The following is a 23,081-nucleotide window of genomic DNA, read 5'->3' as shown; positions in this document are numbered from 1 at the left end:
ATTTTATTCTTGGTCAGGCCAAACTGGCAGTGGACACGAGTCTGAGAAATCATGTCGCACAGGCAGCCGAGTCAGACGCAGTACGGACTTTCTCCAGGCTGGTCAGATCAGGGATTCTGATTGATTTTAACTACTATAAGTGTCTGTCTGACCTGGAGACGTTTAAAGTGGTGTGGTGTTGCGGAGAGGCAATGTGCTCGGTTTTAGTTGATGAACTTTGTGTTGCACCTGATTTTATTTAACGCAAAATGGATTTTACTTTTATGTATTTATTTCTTATGTTTTTCTTATTTTATCTGTTATTTATTCAAGAAGCTATTTGTTTTTATGTGCTGGTTTGAGGGCTGAGATGGCCTGAAGTCACTTTTACACACTGTAACAAGATGTGGTTACAATAAAGTGTTGTCAAAAAAGTCTCTCTCTCTCTCTCTCTCTCTCTCAGAACTATTATATTTCAAAACTAATTTTAGTGTAAGATATAGACAGCACGAGTAAACAGAAAGTGCAGCTTTTAAATGAGCATTCAATTTAACGGATATCAAGATTCATTCAAAACCTTTAAGACCCATGTGAAAAAGTAATTGTCCCCCAATCCTGATGGAGAGAGAAATTTGTGGTTCCATCAGTCACAAAGTTGTCCAGGTCCTGAAGAAGTGAAGCAGCCCCAGACCATCACACTACCACCACCATGTTTCACTATTAGTATGATGTTCTTATGGTGGAATGCAGTGTTAACTTTACGCCAGATGTAACAGAACCCATTGCCTCTACAAAGTCCCACCTTTGACTCATCAGTCCAGATAGTAGAGTGCCAAAAGTCTTGGGGGTCATCTAGATGTTTTTCGGCAAATGGGTAATGAGCCTTCGTGTTCTTTTTGGTCAGAAGAGGCTTCCATCTTGCAATTTGCAGCTTGTGCAATGACTTTAACTGAGGCAAGTGAGGCCTGCAGTTCTTTAAGTGTTCATCTGGGTTCTTTTGTGACCTCCTGGATGAGTTGTCAAGGTTCAACACTGTTCCAAAATTTCCTTATTTATGGATAATGGCTCTCACTGTGGTTCACTTGAGTCCCAGAGCCTCAGCAATGGTTTTCCAGACTGTTAGATTTTAGTGCCTTTGCATCCCATCTGAATCAGAATCTCTTTAGAACATGGCATCATGTGTTGCTTTTTGAGACCTTCTAGCTGCTTCACATTCCCAGACAGGTTCTATTTAAGTGACGTTTAGATTAAACAGGTCTGGCCATGATCATGCCTAGGTGTGCCTGTCCAAACAGAACCCAGTAGTCAATTGAACTTGGTTAACCTTTTCAACTCCTTGAGACCTCCAGTGGTTCCAAAACGCACTTCATCATGTTCTTCATAGCTTTTGTATTCCATAAGCTCCATTCAGAAGCTGGGCGTCATATGAGGCTGTAGCTCTTCTCTCCAGTCTAATAGACGGTGATGTCATTTTAAACCCTTATAATAAAAGAAGCTGAACTTTGTTTTTCTACTGAAAGTCGACCCGTTTTTCCCCAAATCTGGGCTCTAAACTATAAACAGATGGCGTCTCTTCAGTGATCTGCTCTGGAAACATCACTTTTAGAAAATAACACAAAGAGCGGCGGAGATTTTTGGCTTTCAGCAGTGAATTTTAAGTATGTAGTGACATGTGGAGATCATAAAACACATTTTCTGTTCATTTGAATGGAAATTTTACAAAAAATAAATAATTAAAAAAATACATTTATTGCCTAATGTCACTGAATAATTTGCCTTATGATTTAGTCATGCAAATTCAGATGGTCAAACCAAAAAATAACCACAAGCATAAGAGGTTAACTGGTCAGTTTAGTAGCTAAGGGGGCAATTACTTTTTCCACAGATGGCCTGATGAGACAGAACAGCATTTTTCCCTCAATAAATGAAATTGTCATTTAAAAACAGCAAGTTGTGTTTATTTGGGTTTTCTTTGTCTAATATTAAATGTAGTTTAATGATCTTGAACATTGAAGTGTGACAAATACGGAAAAAACAGAGAAATTCGGAAGGGGCAAATACTTTTTCACAGCACCAGCATAGATGGTTGTGGTACCAGCATAGAAGGAGACACAGGAGAGGCCATGATTCTCTTCTATTGAAACACTGATGTTCTTCTACTGAAACACCAGGCGAAAGGCAAAATAAAGCCATACATCTCTGCTTGACTGTAGACACTCACTCTAGTGTGCCTGGTGATGGTAGTATTGAGGTGTCACCGCTGTCCCATAGATTGCTGTTGGGGGGGAGAGGTGTTGAGTGCACTTCATGTTGCAGTGCATGTTGGGGATTGTAGTTCAGGACACTGTGAAATGGGCTGATATTCATAGAAAATGAAAAGAATTTCGTGGGCTAAACCGGATTGTGCTACATGCCTGTCTTGGCCCACAGAACTTGCGTTTGTGGCTCTAAAGGGTCTTATTGCCTAGCTGATTGTATTAACATTACTAGATCTTGTCTCCACAGGTCTTTATCGACACCCCAAAGCCAATACTGTCTATCATAATCAATAACTTAAGATTCTGCAACCAAAAGGCCGTGACAGCACTGACTGTTGTGCAAGTAAAAACTCGAAAATGCAAAACAAATCAGGCACTGTGTTTTCACATCCAAATTAGGCATGATTGATTATTTGGGAAGGTTCGCTGCTCATGGAAAAGGCAAACATTGGGCTGGCAACTCTCCATTTGGGAGAAAGTGAAAGGAGTATGGAGAGCTTCTTTCAGAAGCTCCAAAGTGAGTGAACCAGCTTGAGATACTTCTGGTGATGCTAGGACCAAACATAACATTCAAACTGGGCAAACCGTTCTAGTGCTCGGACACAATTGATCCATCTTCATGCCAGCATCAGAGATTGCCAGAGATGTTCCATTGACTGGTCAAATGAGGTCATGTTGCCTGTGAAAGTTTGCAGGAATCAAACAGAGTGAATTATATGTTTGGTATGCAAGATGTTCTCAGCTATACTGATGCTCAGAGAGGAATTTTCATGTCCTGAATAAACAACAATCAGTCTGTAAAAGCCTTGAGACTTCTTTGCTCTCTAATTCTTTCTCTACCACCATTCACTCTTAGATGGTCCTTTAAAGGGTCATTAGTAAAGACAATGGTTCTATATAGAGCCATGAACACTCAAAGAACCATTTGTATGCTTGAAGGGTTCTTTGCTTGGTGAAATAGTTCTTCAAATTGAGGGATATAGAACCATTTTCTTTACTATATAGAGCCATGAACACTCAAAGAACCATTTGTATGCTTAAAGGGGTCTGTGTATGGTGAAATGGTTCTTCAGATTGATGGATAATGTGTTGTGTTGAATATGGTTCTATACAGGTCCAAAACAAGTTCTGCCACTGTCACCATGTCAAGCCTGTAACAATAGTAGACCACTTTTTGATGCAATATTGAATCATATATGACTGTCCATCAGTCTGAAGAACCATTTGACCATGGAAAGAACCATTTAATCACCACACTTAAAAAGATGGTTTTTAAGGGTTCTATAGTAAATAAATGGTTCTATATAGAACACTAAAAGAACCCTTTGCATGATTAAAGGGTTCTTTGCATGGTCAAATGGTTCTTCAGACTGATGGATAATGCATAGGGTTGTATATGGTTGTAAAGGGTTCTGCTACTGTCACCATGTTAAGTTTGTAACAATAGGAGAACCGTTTTTGATGCTATATGGAATCAAATACAACCCATTCTCCCTCAGACTGAAGAACCATTTCAGCATGCAAAGAACCCTTAAAGCATCACCCTTAGAAATGATTCTTCAAAGGTTCTTCAGTAAAAAATGGTTCTATATAGAACCATCATGAAAGGGTTCTTCAGACTGACGGAGAATGTGCTGTATATGGTTCTATATACAGTAAAAAATTTTATAGAATTTTTTTCTACACTATATTGCCAAAAGTATTCAGTTACCTGTCCAGATCATTGAATTCAGGTGTTCCAATCACTTCCATGGCCACAGGTGTATAAAGCCGAGCCCCTAGGCCTGCAGACTGCTTCTACAGACATTAGTGAAAGAATGGGTCGCTCTCAGGAGCTCAGTGAAATCCAGCGTGGTACCGTGATCGGACGCCACCTGTGCAAGTCCAGTCGTGAAATTTCCTCACTACTAAATATTCCACAGTCAACTGTCAGTGGGATTATAACAAAGTGGAAGCGATTGGGAACGACAGCAACTCAGCCACGAAGTGGTCGTCCACATAAAATGACAGAGCGGGGTCAGCGGATGCTGAGGGGCATAGTGCGCAGAGGTCACCAACTTTCTGCAGAGTCAATCGCTACAGACCTCCAAACTTCATGTGGCCTTCAGATCAGCTCAAGAACAGCATAGAGAGCTTCATGGAATGGGTTTCCATGGCTGAGCAGCTGCATCCAAGCCTTACATCACCAAGCGCAATGCAAAGCGTCGAATGCAGTGGTGTAAAGCGACGCCACTGGACTCTAGAGCAGTGGAGACGTGTTCTCTGGAGTGACCAATCACGCTTCTCCATCTGGAAATCTGATGGATGAGTCTGGGTTTAGCGGTTGCCAGGAGACGGTACTTGTCTGACTGTATTCTGCAGAGTGTAAAGTTTGGTGGAGGGGGGATCATGGTGTGGGGGTGTTTTTCAGGAGTTGGGCTCGGCCCCTTAGTTCCAGTGAAAGGAACTCTTAAAGCTTCAGAACCAAGAGATTTTGGACAATTTCATGCTCCCAACTTTGTCAGAACAGTTTGGAGACGGTCCCTTCCTGTTCCAACATGACTGCACACCAGTGCACAAAGCAGGTCTATAAAGACGTGGATGAGCCAGTTTGGTGTGGAAGAACTTGACTGGCCTGCACAGAGTCCTGACCTCAACCCGACAGGACACCTTTGGGATGAATTAGAGCGGAGACTGTGAGCCAGGCCTTCTCGTCCAACATCAGTGTCTGACCTCACAAATGTTCTTCTGGAAGAACGGTCAAAAATTCCCATAAACACACTCCTGAACATTGTGGAAAGCCTTCCCAGAAGAGTTGAAGCTGTTATAGCTGCAAAGGGTGGGCCGGCATCATATTAAACCCTATGGGTTAAGAATGGCAATATAGTGTAGCAGCAAAAAGCTTGAGATGGTATACAAAGAATTCTTTAATCATGCAAATGGTTCTTTGGGTTTATATAGAACCATCATCGGTACTAAAGAACCCTTTAAAAACCATCTTTTCAAAAAGCATTGGCTAGAAAAAACAGCACGTTTCTACTAATTCAACATTCACAGAGATTTGCACACTACTTGCAAACTAACCAGTGAGTAAGCAGAATATTCACTGACACTAAAGAGCAAACAATAAATAATGATTTTTACTGATGGAAATTTTCAGTTGCATTCAAACGCGGCCGAATATGAGTAAATACTCACACGTAGAATCTTACATGAATTCACAGTTTACAAAAAAATGCAGTTTTGGCTCGCTGACCCGTGCATGATCAATATTGGACTTCTAGTGGGGCTTTCCAACTTATCAAAGGTTGAATTTACACAGCAGATGCCTGTAGGTCCCCTCATTTACGGGAAGCGATTAACCCTTCATGTACCTAGCTAGAATTTCCTCTAACCTGTACAAAAGGGCCTTACAGACACTATTATCATCCATGCAGGCTGTTCAAAAAGGTCTACTATTACAGAAATAGCCTGAGACTATGTGCTTGGAAATACTGGCAAGGCTTAGAAAAGTTCTTATAAACCATCTCCAGTCCTCTGGTCCAGGTAAATAACATAAACAAATGCTCCTAATAAAGCTCATAAAAGAAGAAATAAAATACATTTCACTGCAAATGTTATTGGTCAAGGTTATGGTGGTTGACTTTCAATAAAGGAACATTTTTGGAATGCTCTTAAAAAACAAAGTTTACCAATTTGACAAACATGCTTCATCGAAACCTACATTTATCAGTTGTCAACACATTTTTAGAGCTCAGTTTGTATTTATTTTTCGATTTTGACACATTGAACATAACGCAACTTATCTTTTGTTATCTTTTTTGCCAGTATGTTCAATTCAGCTAGTAAACACTAATAATAATAGATGCATGTCCTGTGTGTGTGTAAACTGATGCTCAACACATCAGGTAATTTGAACAGGGGGGCTCAAACTTTTCCAAACAACTTTGAGTTGAACATTGGGGGACTTTCTGTAGGGGTCTAGGGGAACACCATCATGGAAGCGAAATGGCAGAAGCTCCTAAACAGCTTTTAGAAACAGGGAAATTGACCTCTTTAACTCTCTATTACTACCCTATATGATGATGTCAGGGGAACTCACATTACATATTCTGGCAGTGCAGTGCTGTGAAAGGGGGAGTTGAGAAAACGTAGATCACTGCTGTACATCTTAGGCTAGCAACTAGTGCTAACTGGCTACCATAAAGACAGATAATGCTAATGCACTGTTAACTAGCACTGGTGTTAGCTTGAGACGTTAGTTCAGTGATTCGTACTAAGAGTCAAAAGACTACACCACATGTGTCAGGCTCCAGTCCTCGCAGGTCAAACCACTGCAGACTTATTAAACACACCTGATTCAGCTCATCAGGTAATAAGCAAGGCCGTCATGACATGAATTTGGAGCGTTAGAGGAGCGTAAACGCTAATCTCCTCAGACCAGAATGGAAGGTCCCCAGAGTGACACGCCTGGTCTATAGAGTCTTTCAAGCTACCGCTCCCCAAACTTTACATTAAATGCCTCCTGTTTTACCAATAATTACTAGGGAGGTTATATGATATAACCTATAGAAGGCCTGTGATCCCCCCTTTTGTAACAGTGGCTGCCTGAAGTCACTTTAACAGCACCATCCACTAAGGTGTTGCCACCAGACTGGACCCTGGTAAATTCTGAGGATGCCTTGGTGCAACTCTGTGACTGGTATGTATGAATAAGTTACAGGGAAACATTATTTTGGACTGGAGAAATAAGGAGTATATCACAGGAGTGTTCTTATCTCTGAAGGTTTGTTTATTCCTTGCTGGTGAAATTTCATTGAGACTTTGTACCTCGTTTCCCCCATCCCCCTCTCCAGAGTTACATAACTATGGTGATAGGAAGAGGTGGTGGTGGTGGGGGGCTGTCCTGTAGGTGGACCCTCATCAGAGAGAGGTGTGTGTAATTGGGGTGTATAAAAGCTCTAGTTCTGCTCTGTAACAGACACTTATACAGACACAGACTGGCAGGATGCAGGTGGACCTGCTGTGGATCACTGCTGCTCTTCTATCTTCACCACTGCTCACACTATGTGACCCACTGTGAGTATCAAAAAATGATTGGTATTATGGTTATTATGATTTGAATGGGCTGCTTTGAATGATAACACTGTATGTGTTTGATTTAAAGGTAAAACGGCCCATGTTTATCACATTTCTCAGGGTTACAATGCTGATCTATGATCGATGTACATAGCACTGAATAGGACAATATAGATTAGTAATGCCTAATCAGTGGTGTAACCATAGAGTTTGGGTTGAGGAGAGCTGGAACTCAGTGTCTTCTGGGTGTGTGAGACACTAGAGGGCACTCTTGAGCGAGTACAAAATGAATGGGTTCCTGTGGAGCTGTTGGGCAAAATTGTAGGTTGGAAATGCTTAGTCATTTTTATATAGAAAAGCACTTGTTGTCTCAGCACAGAATAGTAAGAAATATTTCAATCTTTAGTCAACTTTTAGAGGACTCCTGAACTCAGGTGATTAGTTTTAGGACTTTCTAACTGTGACTTAAGTTCATGATGTCTGTGAGCACAGACCTCTTAAATCAGCCATTGGAATGCCAACCAGTCAGCGCTTCGTAGCAGTAATGCCAACCAATGAACATTCAGTAGCAGTAATACTAACTAATCAGCGCTCAGTAGCAGTAAAACTAACTAATCAGCGCTCAGTAGCAATAATGTTAACCAATGACTGCTCAGTAGCAGTAATTCCAGCCAATCAGCTCTCAGTAGCAGTAATACTAACCAATCAGCACTCAATAGCAATAATGTTAACCAATGACTGCTCAGTAGCAGTAATTCCAGCCAATCAGCTCTCAGTAGCAGTAATGCTAACCAATCAGCACTCAGTAGCAATAATGTTAACCAATGACTGCTCAGTAGCAGTAATTCCAGCCAATCAGCTCTCAGTAGCAGTAATGCTAACCAATCAGCACTCAGTAGCAATAATGTTAACCAATGACTGCTCAGTAGCAGTAATTCCAGCCAATCAGCGCTCAGTAGCAGTAACACTAACTAAACAGTAGTCATGCACAATTTTAAAGAGGTGGCTGGAGTCCTGGATATTTGCCAGGTTGTTTTGCTGTTGGCAACAGAGGGCGCCACATCCTTCTATTGTTTAGCTCCAGTGATCGAGCTTGTGGGTGCCCACTAGTGTCATGCAGTGATATTTTTTGCATAATGGTAGAAATCAGAAGTGGCCAAGCTCCCCATAAATGGGTTGTCGTGTAACCACTGGGGGTGCAGAAGTTAAACATTTACATAATGTTTGCTGCTAACAGGTGGAGCAGCATACCCTTTTAATTGACTCGTTTAAGGGGGGGGGGGGGGTTTCATTTATTTATTAATTAATTTTTTGCAGTGGGACCCATAAGGTCTTTGTAACCTCACTGAACCTGATTATTGTTAAATATGAGGAGGTTGGCTGTGAAAAATAGCTATAAGTGATGCTTTTACACAAATTTATACAGCCAAGGGTTTGACCACAGAAGTAAGTAGACCCTCTGCTGTGAGAATATAGACAGGAGAAAATAATCAAATCAAAACATCTTATTCCGCTGTGAAAGGCCAAAGGTAGCAGACGCATTTTGTAGGGACCCTGAAAAAGCGTGAAAATTACTTTTAATGCACAGAAGAACAAATTCTACTTAATGTTCAATTATAAAATCACATTTATGTCTGCCAGCAACATTCTGTCCTCCCCGAACTTGCTGAGGGTGGGCAGCTCAGAGCACGTGTTCGTGGAGGCTCAGGATTACGCTGGAGGAGACCTCCCTGTGAGGATCGTTGTGAGGAATCATCCACAGAAAAGCAGAGAGCTGGTATCTGAATCGGTGGTTCTCACCGCTGCAAAGAACTACCAGGCACTTGTAGCCATAAAGGTCAGTGCTGCTTGACTGCAGGCCAAAAACGTATGGTATTAATTTTTAGCGTCCAGGCATTTTGCAATTTTGGAATCAACAGGTCTGAAACCGAACCTTGTTCCGTTTTGCAAATATTCCCTCTTCCCTACAAATGGTGAACTTCCATGAATTCACATTATTCATAGTTTTCAAAGTCAATCATATTTACTTTTTGTGACTTTGACTTAACACGTCTGGCGTTGAGTGGATTGCTATTGAAGACCCTTTAGTCTCTAGCTTGTCTTTAGTTTAGCACTGGACCAACAATGCTAATGTAGCCACCGATTAGCATCATGCTAACTGCATGCCTAAATCATCACACATTAGCCTTAATAACTGGATAACAGTGTGTCCTACGTTGTCAGAAGCCACAAAAGTCAGTCTATTAGAGTCCACTTAACAACTCAACATGGTTTGAGGCATCTGTGTGATGATTTAGGCCTGCAGTTTGCATGAAGCTCATCTGATGTCGGATTATAAGCTTCTTTTTTCTTGCCAGCTAACCATATTTTACATATTTGCCTTCAAAGATTTTTAATTAGCACAAGGAAAAAAAATGTGCACATTTGATCTTTCACAGTACGAAATGACTTTTCTGTGGTTCAGATTGTGAAAAACGACGAGGTCTTCAGCGATGACCCCTTAGAGAAGCAGTACGTGTACCTGCAGGCCCACTTTCCCTCTGCTGTGCTGGAGAAGGTGGTCATGGTCTCCTTCCAGTCAGGCTACATATTCATCCAGACAGACAAGAGCATCTACACACCCAGCAGTACAGGTACAACACTCTGAACTCACCAATGAAATGCCAAATAGTGCTCTCATTACTATGGATGAGTAGTGAACATGCATGTACAATCAGTAGTGAACATGCATGTACAATCTACCTTTGTACCTTTTTAAACAAAACTGGCCTGTATATGTGTTCCAATCTTGACCTATCCCATCCTCTCCAGTCCAATACAGAATCTTCTCAATGAGTCCTGATCTGCAGCCATTTGACCAGAGTGGAATCTCTGCAGAAATCATAGTAAGTATTCAAAGACATGGGACAGTCATGGGCTGGACAGTCCATGACTGAAGTGCCCTTGAGCAGGACACCTAACCCCCGATTGCTCCCCGGGGCCATGGATAGGGCTGCCCACTGCTTCGGCAAGTGTGCTCACTGCCCCCTAGTGAGTGTGTGTCCACTAGTGTGCATGTATGTCGGTGTTTCACTGCACGGATGAGTTAAACGCGGAGGTCTAATTCCTCTGTGTGTAAAACACAGTTGGCTAAAGGTCCTGAACAAATGTGAACGTGAGTGCGAAATAGAGGAACCTCTTTTGATTTCCTAAAGAACTGAGTGTAAAGAACCTTCACCTAATGCAAAAGTTCTATACCAATACATAACATAATACTAAGGGTATAGGGTAGATTTTGTAAACGATTTAAAGGAATCATTTTCTCAAGTAATTAAACTTACTCAAGTTTACAAAATTGCCACTTAACTCAAAAAGCAAACCAACCAAGACATGTTAGTTACTTACTTTTTATTTTAGCTATGAGGCTAATGTAGCCAACGAGTAATGGAACACTTATCTACACCATTTAGCACCATTTGTATGCCTAAGTCATACACTTGGCTCACTTGCCTTAAAATAGCAGTGTCACACAGTGTCAAAAACCTTGTATCTCCAAAATGGTAACTTTACAGGAGAAGAGAACAACATGCTTTACTTTTAATGTAAGTGAATGGAACCAGACATTTTTCTAGGCCATTTTGGGTCAGTTCTTTTAGTCCATTCGTCGTGAAACGGGTGTTTTTCAAATGATGTCAAAAACGGAAAAGCTTTAAAAATGGAGATACGAGGACAACAGAGGTAAGCAAGTCCACATGGTTTGAGGCAAGAAGGTTATGATTTAGGCTCGCAGTTTCTACATTAACAACTGGTGAGCTATAAGCTTCCATTATTTGTTAGCTACACAGCTCACATGCAAAGTTAATGATGCATACTTTGGCACCAAACACGTCTTGATCTGTTGACTGCTTTTGAAGTATGGAGAGGTGGTTGAGGGTAAACTGTACCATGAGGATAGAAGCAGATTTAAGTGAAAGGGTGTTGATTTCTGAGCATCATCTACTATAAATAAGGGTCAATGTAGTTTATTTAAGGCATTTCCCCAACTTTAGTTTTTTTTCTGGACCCAGAGGTGTTTTCCCTGAACATTTGGTTCATTTGGGCAAAGTTGTTTTAGAGAAGTGTAGAGAACTGATTTCTGGTTCTTCTGGGAAACCTGTTCTCCCCTGGCCTTGCACATTGAGTAGCATGATTGGTTTATTGAGGCTTGGTAGCATACCAAACAATAGGTTTGAGCTTATTGTCAGTTGCCATCACTTTATTGTCGTGGTCAATTGATAAACCTATTATCTACTGTTTACAAATACTGTGTACGCAAAGATGATATATGGAATTGACTCATGGTTCAGAATCGGTCTGGATGAGAACTCAACCAAACTTAGCACAAAAAGTAAGGAAATTTGTGTTTGGTAGATTATTATTTTATTATAACAATGCTTCTTGGCAATAAGTCATATACCGTTGGAAAGCCTGTTAAATTCCATTTTAAATGGTGCCACATTTGTAAGGAACATGCATTTGTGGGATGACCAATGGAGCTGAGTATGTGAGATGCACCCATGAAAAATTTGCCAAATCCTCTCTGCTAATGCCAAACAGCTTATTCTGCCGTTGACTTGTTTGGTGTTTGGTGGACTGGATGATTGAAGTTTGAAGAAACAAGACATATTGGCAATTTAACAATTTATTCATTTAACAAACAGGAGCCTTAGTAGCATGTGGAAGAACCATACACAGCCACAACAGCCTGGCACCTCCTCCTCATGCTGGTCACCAGCCTGGTCACACACTGCTGTGGGATGGCATCCCATTCTTCAACCAGCATTTGCTGCAAGTCAGCCAACGTGGTTGCGTTGGTCACTCTGGCACGGACAGCACGCCCAAGCTGATCCCACAAGTGTTCAATGGGGTTGAGGTCAGGACTTCTGGCAGGCCATTCCATCCTCTCCACTCCCAAATTCTGGAGGTAGTCTCTGATAAACCCCACTCTGTGGGGGCGAGCATTGTCATCTTGGAGGATTGCGTTCGGACCCAGACTGTGGAGATATGGGATTGCCACTGGTTGCAGAATTTCATCTCAATGTCTCTCTGCATTGAGATTGCCTCCAATGATGACAAACCTCATTTTTCCACACCAGCACAGTTGGTAGCACCCGGGGGTACCAGAAGCTCAAAACAAGTGTCAATAATAACAGCAAATTAAGCTGTTTGGCAATGGCAGAGAAGGTTTGGCAAATTTTTCTTGGGCGCAACCCACATACTCAGCTCTACTGCTCATCCCACAAATGCATGTTCCTTACAAATGTGGCAATATTTAAAAGGGAAATTAACAGGCTTTCCAATGGTATAAGATGTATTGCCAAGAGGCATTGTTACAACAAAGAAATAATCTACCAAACACAAATTTCCATACTTTTTGTGCTAAGTTTATTTGGGACGCTGACATCTCACAGCAAGAAGGGCCTGGATTCGATTCCCCGGCTGGGCAACCAGGGTCCTTTTTGCCTGGAGTTTTCATGTTCTCCCCGGGGTGGGTTTCCTCTGGGAGCTCCAGTTTCCTCCCACAGACTGAAGACATGCAGTCAGGCAAAGTGGAGATGCCGAATTGCCCCTAGGTGTGAATGTACAGTATATGTATATCTATATGTCTTGGGATGGACTGGCGACCTGTACCATGGACTGGCAATCAGAACAAAACCTCATATCTCCAAAATAGTAACTTTACAGAAGAAGGAAAAAACCTATTTTACTTTTAATGTACATCAATGGAACCAGACGTTTTTTGAAGTCATTTTGGGCCATTTCTATTGGTTCATTTATCATGAAATTATAGAACAAAAAGCATTTTCAGATCAGGTCAAAAACTGAAAAATGACAAAAATGGAGATACAAGGTTTTGTTCTGACAGCAATGATATGTAGTTTAAATGGATATCAGTGTGTTTGGATTGTTGAGCATTTGCTTATGCAATCAATTGGATCATAAATAATAATTCTTACTTTATTTTTCAAGAATCCTCAAGGAATCACAATTCATAAGGATACGATCTTCCCTAAACAAGGGACTCTGACAGGGAAGTACGATATTCCTGAACTTGCCAGGTTAGTCCACTGCAATAATTCTTTTTGATAGTAAGCACTTTGGCACTCAGTACAGATATCATGTGTTTGGGAGGTGTATCTGTTAGTTTGATACCTCAAACAACATTTCTAGCATTTTTCTGACTTGAAATGCTATGTTTTGTTCTCCCAAGCCCTGGAATATGGACAGTAGCAGCTTGCTTCAAGAACACCCCTCAGAAGAACTTCACTGCTGAGTTTGAAGTGAAAGAATATGGTGAGATTCTTATATTTAGACAACCAAAACCTGCCCGATGTGTCTCCACACACGTAATGACTTATGTCTTGTTTTCCAGTGCTGCCAACCTTTGAGGTCACCTTAAAACCATCAAAGTCTTTCTTCTACGTCGATGATGATCAACTACAAGTGGACATCACTGCCAAGTAAGAGGAACAAGACTTCAACTATAACCTTTCATCGACATATATTTTGCAAAATTTCTGAAATATCGAAGACAGGGGGACGTTTCAAGCATTTTACTACAGAATAGTGGAATTGATAATGACTATCCAGGACCAGGAGACCACATATGGCACTGTGAAAAAGGTCAAGTTCTTCTATTTTTGCATATTTGTCACACTTGGATGTTTCAGATTATCAAACTACTTTTAATATTAGACAAAGAAAACCCACATTAACACAACATGCTGTTTTTAAATAATGATTTATTTACTGCAGGAAAAATGCTGTTCAGCTGTACCTGGCCCTTTGTGAAAAAGCAATAGCCTCTTTAAGCCACTAAATCAGCCAGTTAACCAAGTTCAATTGACTATTGGGTTCAGTTTCACCAGCCACACCCAGACAGGATCATTGCCAGATCTGTTGAATCTAAATGTTGCTTAAACAGAACCTGTCTGGCCATGTGAAGCAGGCCAGAAGGTCTCAAAAAGAAAGGAAGTACCTGGAAAGGGTTACAAAGCCATTGCTGAGGCTCTGGGACTCAGAACCAGAGTAACCAGAGTAAGAGCCAATATCTAGAAATGGAGTAAACTTGGAACAGTGGTGAAACTTCCCAGGAGTGAGTCTGTTCTTCAGGAGTTCCTTTATCAGAAAATCCTGAAGAAAATGTCCTCCTGTCAGTTTGTGACCTCAAGCTAAGGGAAGGTTGGGTTATGCAGCAGGACAATGATCTGAAACACACAAGCAAGTTCACCACCATATGGCTCAAAAGAAACAAAATCAAGGTTTTGGAGTGGCTGTGATGTAACCAGTGTGAACTTTGTGAAGGTATCTGTTCGGGAACAAAGTGGGAGGAAATGCATTCGTTGTGTTTGGTGTGATGCAAGGTGACAGCAAGACCAGCCTGCCGGCCTCTTTAAGAAGAGTGACGGTGAGCTTTACTCCATGAGAACATATATCACCAATGCACTTTTAATAAATTTGAGTGATTTCCTTTCCTCGACTTGCTGAATGTTTAATTTCCTTTAACATACTGTATTTTTTCTGTAGATCAAGGAAGGAGTGGGACATGCATTGCTGACTAAAGAGATGATCCAGAAGACTTTTCCAGACATCAACCAGCTTGTGGGAAGCTCTTTGTACATTTCAGTCAGTGTTTTAACAGAAACTGGTAAGAGTCAGTCATCTGAGTTTGTGAGCGTATACACTCACCTGCCACTTTATTAGGTACACCTGTTCAATCGCTTGTTAAGACAAATAGCTAACAGCCAATTGGCTGCAACTCACTGCATTTAGGCATGTAGAGGTGGTCAAGACAACTTGCTGAAGTACAGACCGAGCATCAGAATGGAGAAGAAAGGGGATTTAAGGGACTTTGAACGTGGCGTGGTTGTTGGTACCAGACGGGCTGGTCTGAGTATTTCAGAAACTGCTGATCTACTGGGATTTTCACGCACAGCCATCTCTAGGATTTACAGAGAACGGCCCGGAAAAGAGAAAATATCCAGTGAGCGGTCAGTTGTGTGGACGAAATGAGATGATAGAAAGGCAACAGGAACTCAAATAACCAACCAAGATCTCTGAGGAACGTTTCCAACACCTTGTTGAAAGTGTGCCACAAAGAATTAAGGCAGTTCTGAAGGCAAAAGGGGGTCCAACCTTTTACTAACAAGGTGTACCTAATAAAGTGGCTGGTGAGTGTATATTCACTGTAATTCACTCATTATGTTCTGTTAAGTAGCTCGTATCACATTTCCGTCCCACTTTAGATTTAGTGTCTCTAATAACAGTGTAGTTACATGTGAACAATATTTGCAATGACAATGTAACTACTAATGATTTAGTCACTGTTACAGATGGATTACAGCAGTTGACCTTATGTAATTACATGTGTATCAGCTTCATTTTTGTCTCATGTAATTACGTAAGTGTACCTAAATAGTCGTAACAGCCCATTCTCTCTCTTGTAATTACACAAGGGTAATAACATGAATGTAATTATATTTGTAATCAGACTGGAACAGCAGTTTTTTTTTTCCAGCAGTAAAAGTGTGAAATAACTTACATGCCAGCTGTCCTAACATTTAGCCAGCATTTATGTTGCTAGTGCTGTGACACTGTAACCAGTTTCAGCTTTAAACCAGTCTGTAATGAGACAGAACAGCAGATGTCCCCTCATCTAAAAACCTACCTTTTATGATATTAATTAATTTGCTGCATTTTCCCCAAAGTAATGTCTATATTACCCCTCCTTTATTACACAGAACCTACCTAACAACTACCTAGAAACTGGCCACTTATTTTAAAGTGTAACTTTAATGCTACACTACAAGAAAGCTCCTATGTAGAAGATACATTGAAGTAATTACATGACGCAAAACTGAAGCTAATAATTCTATAATGCACCTGTAACATTGACTAAATCATCAGTACTTACAATGTTGTTGCATATGTTATTCATGTGTAACTACACAGTTACTAGAGACACTGTAAAGTTTCACTGATACTGGAAATGTTAGCTTTTTTAACAAATGAGCTCATTACTGTAATAGCGTTTATGTTCAAATATGAATGTTTGTGTTTCAGGTAGTGAAATAGTGGAAGCTCAGAGGCGGGGCATTCCAATTGTGACATCACCGTATACCATCCACTTCAAAAGAACACCTAAATTCTTCAAACCTGGAATGCCTTTTGATGTCACGGTATGAAACATACCGACTGTCCATTTCATTAGAGTTCCATACCTTCCACTACTTTATTAGAAACAACTACCTTTGCTTTCACCTATAGGTCTACTGCATAGATGTGTAATTACAGAATCTACCAGATTCATATCCTTTTACTTTTAATAAAATTGCAATTAGACAAACTGTGGCCATAGTCTTTCAAACAGTCCCTATTAAACCAAAAGCAACAGGCAATCATCTGATGAGCCAGTTGTTCAGCAACTAGTTCACATGTGCTGAAATTGAGAAACATGTTCACAAATCAGTCGTGTTTTACTGGGGACTGACCCCTGCATATGCTGGCTTATGATCTTCAGAAAAATCTCCTTCATCTGCAACACACATTTGATCAGGATTTGTTTTTTGGGTAGGTGTATGTGACAAACCCAGATGGAACACCTGCTGATAGACTGGATGTTATTGTCAACCCTGGAGGTGGGATGGGTCGAACCAAGGCCAACGGCATGGCAAAGGTCACAGTCAACACCCAGGCAGGAGCCAAGAGTCTACAAATTACTGTGAGTCTTGAATTATTTGGGGTTGGCAAAAACTAACTACTTATCAATTTGTATTTTAATGTCCTCACCAAAAAAGTAGGAGCCCTCAGTAAGAACGTTTGATCATACGTGCAAACTACAGACAGCAACTAGTCAATTGGCCTCATTCACCAATATCTTCTGAAGTTTGTTCTTAAATGTGTTAGTGAGAAAAGTCAAATAAAAAGTTTCTCAGATTTGTGATGTGTGATATTTCCATTTTGCTGTTATTTGTACAGTTGTAGCGCAGTTATGTTGAAATATATGGAAATTCTATATCTTTCACCTAGGAATGGGCATTTCAGTCAAACTTGATAATTGAATTTGTAAGCCGGTTTTTGCCAATTATTTCCAAAATACTCTTCTTCTTGCCCTTAAAAAATCTTGTAGGATTGTAGGCTACTGCATTCCAGGTGCACCAGGCAAACATGATACAGTTTCCATAAAAACCTGCCACTCTAAATCTATTACAGCGTCTTGAAACTTACACAGAGAAAGACAGTGTGTCCAACCCTCTCAGCAGAAGGCCAGTATTTCCACGTTTTCATTCCAAACAAGCAGGAGTGCACCTTACTCTACTCAGTAAATCTGTTAGTCCCAATCAATTCAATCAATTATGTGTTACTAAGCTGTTGTAACCTCAGCATTACTAGCCTAATCACCTTGTACCTTTTAACTGGGACCTTTAAGATGGAAAAGAGGTGATTTGTGAGGAATTAGCTGGTAAGTGTGATATGTTCATTAAATTATTTTTATTCCAGAAATACATCTGATTAGAGTATAAAACGAGCTTGAAATTTTAAGCAGTGGTTTCATGTCTGCACTTGTGTGTTAGCCTATAGATCAGGGTTAGGAAACTCTGGTCCCTGAGAGCTGGACTCCTATCTTTCTGCTGAAGTATACATGATTCAACTCATCAGTTAATTGGCAGGTTTACCGGGTAGAGAATAAAAATCACCTACCAGTTACTTCTGTTTACGTCTGACTGCTGCAGTAACCATCCTTCTTTGGGCCAAAACATAAGATGCAGACTTCTCTGGTGGTGTACAGAGTTCAGGCAGCTCACGGCATGAAATGGCTTATGAAAAATGCTGATATTTAATCAATGTTTTTAAACTTTCATGACTATTCAAAAATTCTGATTTATCCCCACTTTAAACGGTGATGTTTGTGGTGTCTCACAGGCAAAAACCAATGACCCAGCCATTTTAGACAAGAGACAGGATGAAAAGCAAATGACTGCTGAAGCCTACGCTACTAAAGGAGGCTCCAGCAATTACCTTCACATTGGCATTGACGCTGAAGAACTGAAAGTTGGTGATAATATGAAAATTAATCTGAACTTCGACAAGAGTCCTGGAGTCCAAAATCAAGATTTCACTTACCTGGTTGGTACTCTTCCAGAACTCTTCCAGAACACAAACATAAAATGATTAGGAAATTAGATTTTAGAGGATATTTTTAGGGTAAAAATAATCATTTGTGTTAAATAGCTACACTTTTTATAAATTAAGTGTCCAATTAGAATCATCTACAGTTCCATTCACAATTCCAGACACATCTTAAAAACTTCCAATTTGTTTTAAATGAATTAAAGATCTTTTGTGCTTCTTCTTCTCTCAGATCCTCAGTAAAGGACAGATTGTCCAAGCAAACAGGTTTAAGAGACAAGGACAGTCTCTAGTCACTCTGTCTCTTCCAGTCACCAAAGACATGCTTCCTTCCTTCCGTGTGGTGGCGTATTACCATGTGGGATCTTCTGAGGTCGTGGCTGATTCGGTCTGGGTTGACGTAAAGGACACATGTATGGGAATGGTAGGGCACCTGCTGCATTCTCACACAAAACTCAGACTGATCGGTTACCATGTTGTATTAATAGGATAAGACATGATGATAAGCTTTAAGAAATAATACACATCTGCTTGATGTTTTTAATCAATAAAATAATAAATATATCCCATGGAGCTTGGCTGACTGAGCAGGGGTTTATCAGGTAGTGGACTTGCGGTTCTTGCCTACCCAAATGAAGCACTACGCTTCTCCTGGATGGCTCGCCAATTGTTCAGTTTTTAGTGTAGTTTAGTGATGTTTCAAGGTTTGTTTAAAAGAAAGAATATTTGGAGAAATCTTGAGTGCAAATAGCAGAACAGTGATTTACATCACATCTCCGGACATGACAGGCCCTGATCTCACAATGTTAACTAGTACAAAAAAAAGAGAGCTCGCTACTCCAGTTTCAGCATCCTTACACTGGCTTCCAATGCTTTACAGAATCCATTATAAAATGGCATTGATGGTTTTTAAAGCCCTGATTGGTCAGGCACTTGCATATGTTGTGGAAATGCTTTGTATGCATGCGCCCTCAACATCTTTATGGTCTGCATCTCAATCACTTTAAACTGTTCCACGGTCTCGTCTTGAACAGAAACAGAAAGGGGATCATACTTTTCCTTTTGCGACACCAAGACTTTGGATTGGTCTCACAAGTGACATTAGAGATGCCCCATTACCTGGTTACCTGGTAGAGAATAAAAATCACCTACCAGTTACTTCTGTTTACGTCTGATTGCTGCAGTAACCATCCTTCTTTGGGCCAAAACATAAGATGCAGCTTAAAGCATCTGTGGCTTAAAACCAAGCTTAAAACAGATTTGCATCGATTATCATTCAGCAGCTGTTAAACTGCGGAACTGTGGATTGAGGACAGTACATTGTTGTGTAAATGTACAGTGGTGATGACTGGAAGGTGGATTCCTTTTTGCGTCCTATTGCAGAGCAGTTTTTATTTATAAAGAACATTTAAAAGCAATCTACTTACTGATAAAGAAATGAAGACTTGAGGCAATGGTGGATAGAAGTGGGTGGTAGGCAGTGATTGTGAGGATGACTTTTGACTAGTCTTAATACAGCACTCAAAGAAAACAATTTTCATTATCTTAAAAATGTGAAATTAATTAATGTTTCATCCCCGGTCCCAGTTTGATAACCATGGCCCACCCCTGAGTAGGCTATTGCATTATCAGATCTGTGCAAGTAATGGCAACAGTTCTTACAGAGTTGTAAAAATGTTACTATTACAAGTACACTTTCCTGTTATAATACACAAAATTGACCTTCGCATAGAGAGTGACTGTACAGAATGTTAGAATATGACTACTCTCCAGTATCTTCTTTATAGCTTTCAAAATTTTCTTAATGATGTGCTTATGATTGCAGGAGTATATATCATGCCTGTGAGTAACTTACCCGACTGAAATAGAATCTTTCCCTAGAGCATTTCATATCGGGACTCAATCTAAATGTCTTCACAGTATTACTATAGTAGTCTTCCATGTATTCCTCAGAAACCTGAACATTGGAATCTTTCACCTTTCACAAAAGACCTCAGTATATCAACCTGTTTCTATTTCTTCTTGTAAATCTAGCTGAAACTGGAGGTAAAAGAACCCAAGGGATCATATGAGCCTGGCGAGCGGTTTGCGCTCACAATTACTGGAGATCCTGGTGCCAAGTTTGGCCTTGTAGCTGTGGACAAGGGCGTCTTTGTCCTCAACAAAAACAGACTCACACAGGACAAAGTAAGTGGTTACCAGCAGAACTGATAATTATCATTGATAATTGGTAGTTTAGTGGCATGTAATCCAGGTAATCCAGGAATCTAAGCAGTTGTTTACTTTTTCCAACAATAGATCTGGGACATCATTGAGAAGCATGACACTGGCTGTACAGCTGGCAGTGGTAAAGACACTATGGGGGTTTTCTATGATGCTGGTCTGCTGTTTGAGTCTGACAAAGCAGGAGGCACCGACTCTAGAACAAGTACAGTAGATATTTTGCTTTTTCTAACCAGTAAGGTGATAAAGGTGCAATGTAGAATGTAAAACACAATTGAATTATTACAATGATTGAATTCATACTAAAACACCATTGAAAATAATGACTTTTTTTCTTTCTAGCACCCATCTGTCCCACTTCACCAAAGAGAAAACGGAGAGCTGAGACTGTTCTACAGATCAGCCAAACACTGAGTAAGAATCTGGACATGAATCTACAATCTAAATATTGTCAGGTTTCATGAAATACAACTGTGTTGTAGATCCTCTACAGACATCTATAGATCTTGATGACACTTGTAGCCACAGGTTTGTTCTGGCCATCCCAGCACTGACCTCTTTCCTGTTTTTGATCTAGCGGGAAAATACAGTGGCCAACAAAAGACATGTTGTGCAGATGGACTGAGGAAGAATAGGCTGGGCTACACATGCGAGCGGAGAGCTACATTCATCGTCGAAGGTGCAGAGTGTGTCCAAGCCTTCCTAACCTGCTGCAAGGAGATGCAATCACGCAAGCGGGAGGAGGGAGAAGAGGAAATGCACCTGGCTCGAAGTAAGAACCAACTTTGCTCTGATTTGTGGGAGGTCTTCAAAGAAGTTTAACATTTATTTTACTTCATGTTAATTTCACAGCAGGGTTTACCAAAGAGCATCAATTTGTTCATCAATCGGGCAATCATTGAATGAGGCTGAAAAAGTCATTTCTATTACCCTTTCTTGTGTTTGTTCATGCTTACATAGGTGAGGAAGATGATGATTTTTATGTAAGCTCAGATGAAATTACCTCACGTACACAGTTCCCAGAGAGTTGGCTCTGGGAGGACAAGGTGCTGCCAGCCTGCAGAGCAGGTCCATGGTAAGTACAAGACAAAAGGAAATGCAGATATCCCCAACCAATTAGGGCTCACCAAGCTTAAACATCACTCACCAAAAGTGGGTCAGATTGGCTTTGAAATTTGCAGTCAAATAAGGGCGATCAAGCCGTTTTCCCAGGCCCATTTCCGAGGCCATCTCAGCCAAGTTCTCTTACCCTTTGGGAACCAGCAGTATCACCCAAAAACCTCTATATTCCTACAAGCGTGTTAGGGGTTTCATTCTATCCAAATAACCATTAATGACACTAACTGGTGCTTTTCTCTTTTCCTTCCAGTGCTACAACAACCTTGAGCCTGGAGAATAACTTTTTGAAAGACTCCATCACTACCTGGCAGATCCTAGCCATCAGTCTCTCTAAGACCCATGGTCAGTAACCAGCAGCGTACTGTTCTTACACTGTTCTTCTTAAAAATCTCACTCTTGAACAAGTTAAACAGCATAAACTGTGACAATATATTAACTCAGTTTTACAACTTCTTGAAGCAGGGGTGCCCATATTTATTCACAAAGGGCTGGTGTGGCTGCAGGGTTTCATTCCAGTAGAGCAGGAGACCACCTGATCACCAGTTTGAAGACTGAAAACAACATTAAATAAGGGGAATCAGGTGTGCTCCAGCTTGGTTTGAGGGAAAACCTGCACCCACACTGGCCCTTAGTGGATAAGACTGGACACCCCTGACTTAAAGGGTTAGTGTGCAGTGACACTAACATGCATGAAACACTGCATGAATGGCATCTGTAGTGGCTGTTGATTATAGAATATGACAACTCTCCCCCAATCTTTTTCTCTCTCCAGGTATCTGTGTGGCTGATCCTTATGAAATGGTTGTTAAAAAGGATTTCTTTTTGGACCTGAAGTTGCCCTACTCAGCAGTGCGCAATGAGCAATTAGAAATCAAGGCAGTCCTGCACAACTTCTCTAGTAAGAAACATAAGGTACATTTCTCAAGTTTTTCTCATTGCATTGATTTAAGTTTCCATTATGAGGTAATATAGGTTTTCTGGTGATGTTGAGGACGTGATTCACTGCCCCCACTAGGTGCGTGTGGAATTCATAGAGACGGAACATGTTTGCAGTTCGGCCAGCAAGAAGGGCAGGTATCGTACCATGGTTAATGTCGACGCACAGTCCTCCAGATCCATCTCATACATTATTATTCCCATGGAGCTGGGCAACCACTGGATTGAGGTGAAGGCTGCAGCATTTGACTCAACACTCACTGATGGAGTAAGGAAGGCCCTGAAGGTGGTGGTAAGTGTCAGCTGAAGGGCGTCCGCACTCTTCTAAGAGAATTTTAGAGAATGTCGTTCAGCATGAGC

The 23,081-nt window shown here is 40.8% G+C and overlaps 1 protein-coding gene across 1 annotated transcript in view; it reads left to right on the top strand.

Annotated features, from left to right (window-relative positions):
* The first annotated feature begins 7,197 nt into the window (after positions 1-7,197).
* The window catches only part of LOC108411293 (complement C3-like), a 31,730-nt gene continuing 15,846 nt past the window's right edge, over positions 7,198-23,081 (top strand). The window contains exons 1-21 of the mRNA XM_017682786.2: positions 7,198-7,295; positions 8,937-9,132; positions 9,760-9,928; positions 10,107-10,180; positions 13,284-13,372; positions 13,525-13,607; positions 13,687-13,774; positions 14,619-14,721; positions 14,841-14,961; positions 16,377-16,492; positions 16,888-17,034; positions 18,237-18,440; positions 18,676-18,867; positions 20,478-20,630; positions 20,742-20,871; positions 21,009-21,080; positions 21,244-21,438; positions 21,627-21,741; positions 22,036-22,127; positions 22,558-22,697; positions 22,801-23,013. Coding sequence (XP_017538275.1) covers positions 7,225-7,295; positions 8,937-9,132; positions 9,760-9,928; positions 10,107-10,180; positions 13,284-13,372; positions 13,525-13,607; positions 13,687-13,774; positions 14,619-14,721; positions 14,841-14,961; positions 16,377-16,492; positions 16,888-17,034; positions 18,237-18,440; positions 18,676-18,867; positions 20,478-20,630; positions 20,742-20,871; positions 21,009-21,080; positions 21,244-21,438; positions 21,627-21,741; positions 22,036-22,127; positions 22,558-22,697; positions 22,801-23,013 — 2,763 coding nt within the window. The 5' untranslated portion in view covers positions 7,198-7,224. The remainder of the gene's footprint in view (positions 7,296-8,936; positions 9,133-9,759; positions 9,929-10,106; positions 10,181-13,283; positions 13,373-13,524; positions 13,608-13,686; positions 13,775-14,618; positions 14,722-14,840; positions 14,962-16,376; positions 16,493-16,887; positions 17,035-18,236; positions 18,441-18,675; positions 18,868-20,477; positions 20,631-20,741; positions 20,872-21,008; positions 21,081-21,243; positions 21,439-21,626; positions 21,742-22,035; positions 22,128-22,557; positions 22,698-22,800; positions 23,014-23,081) is intronic.

Source organism: Pygocentrus nattereri, chromosome 12 (assembly GCF_015220715.1).
Source record: "Pygocentrus nattereri isolate fPygNat1 chromosome 12, fPygNat1.pri, whole genome shotgun sequence".
NCBI lineage: Eukaryota > Metazoa > Chordata > Actinopteri > Characiformes > Serrasalmidae > Pygocentrus > Pygocentrus nattereri.
Note: the sequence above shows the minus strand (reverse complement) of the source record. Positions and strands in the feature narration are given on the sequence as shown.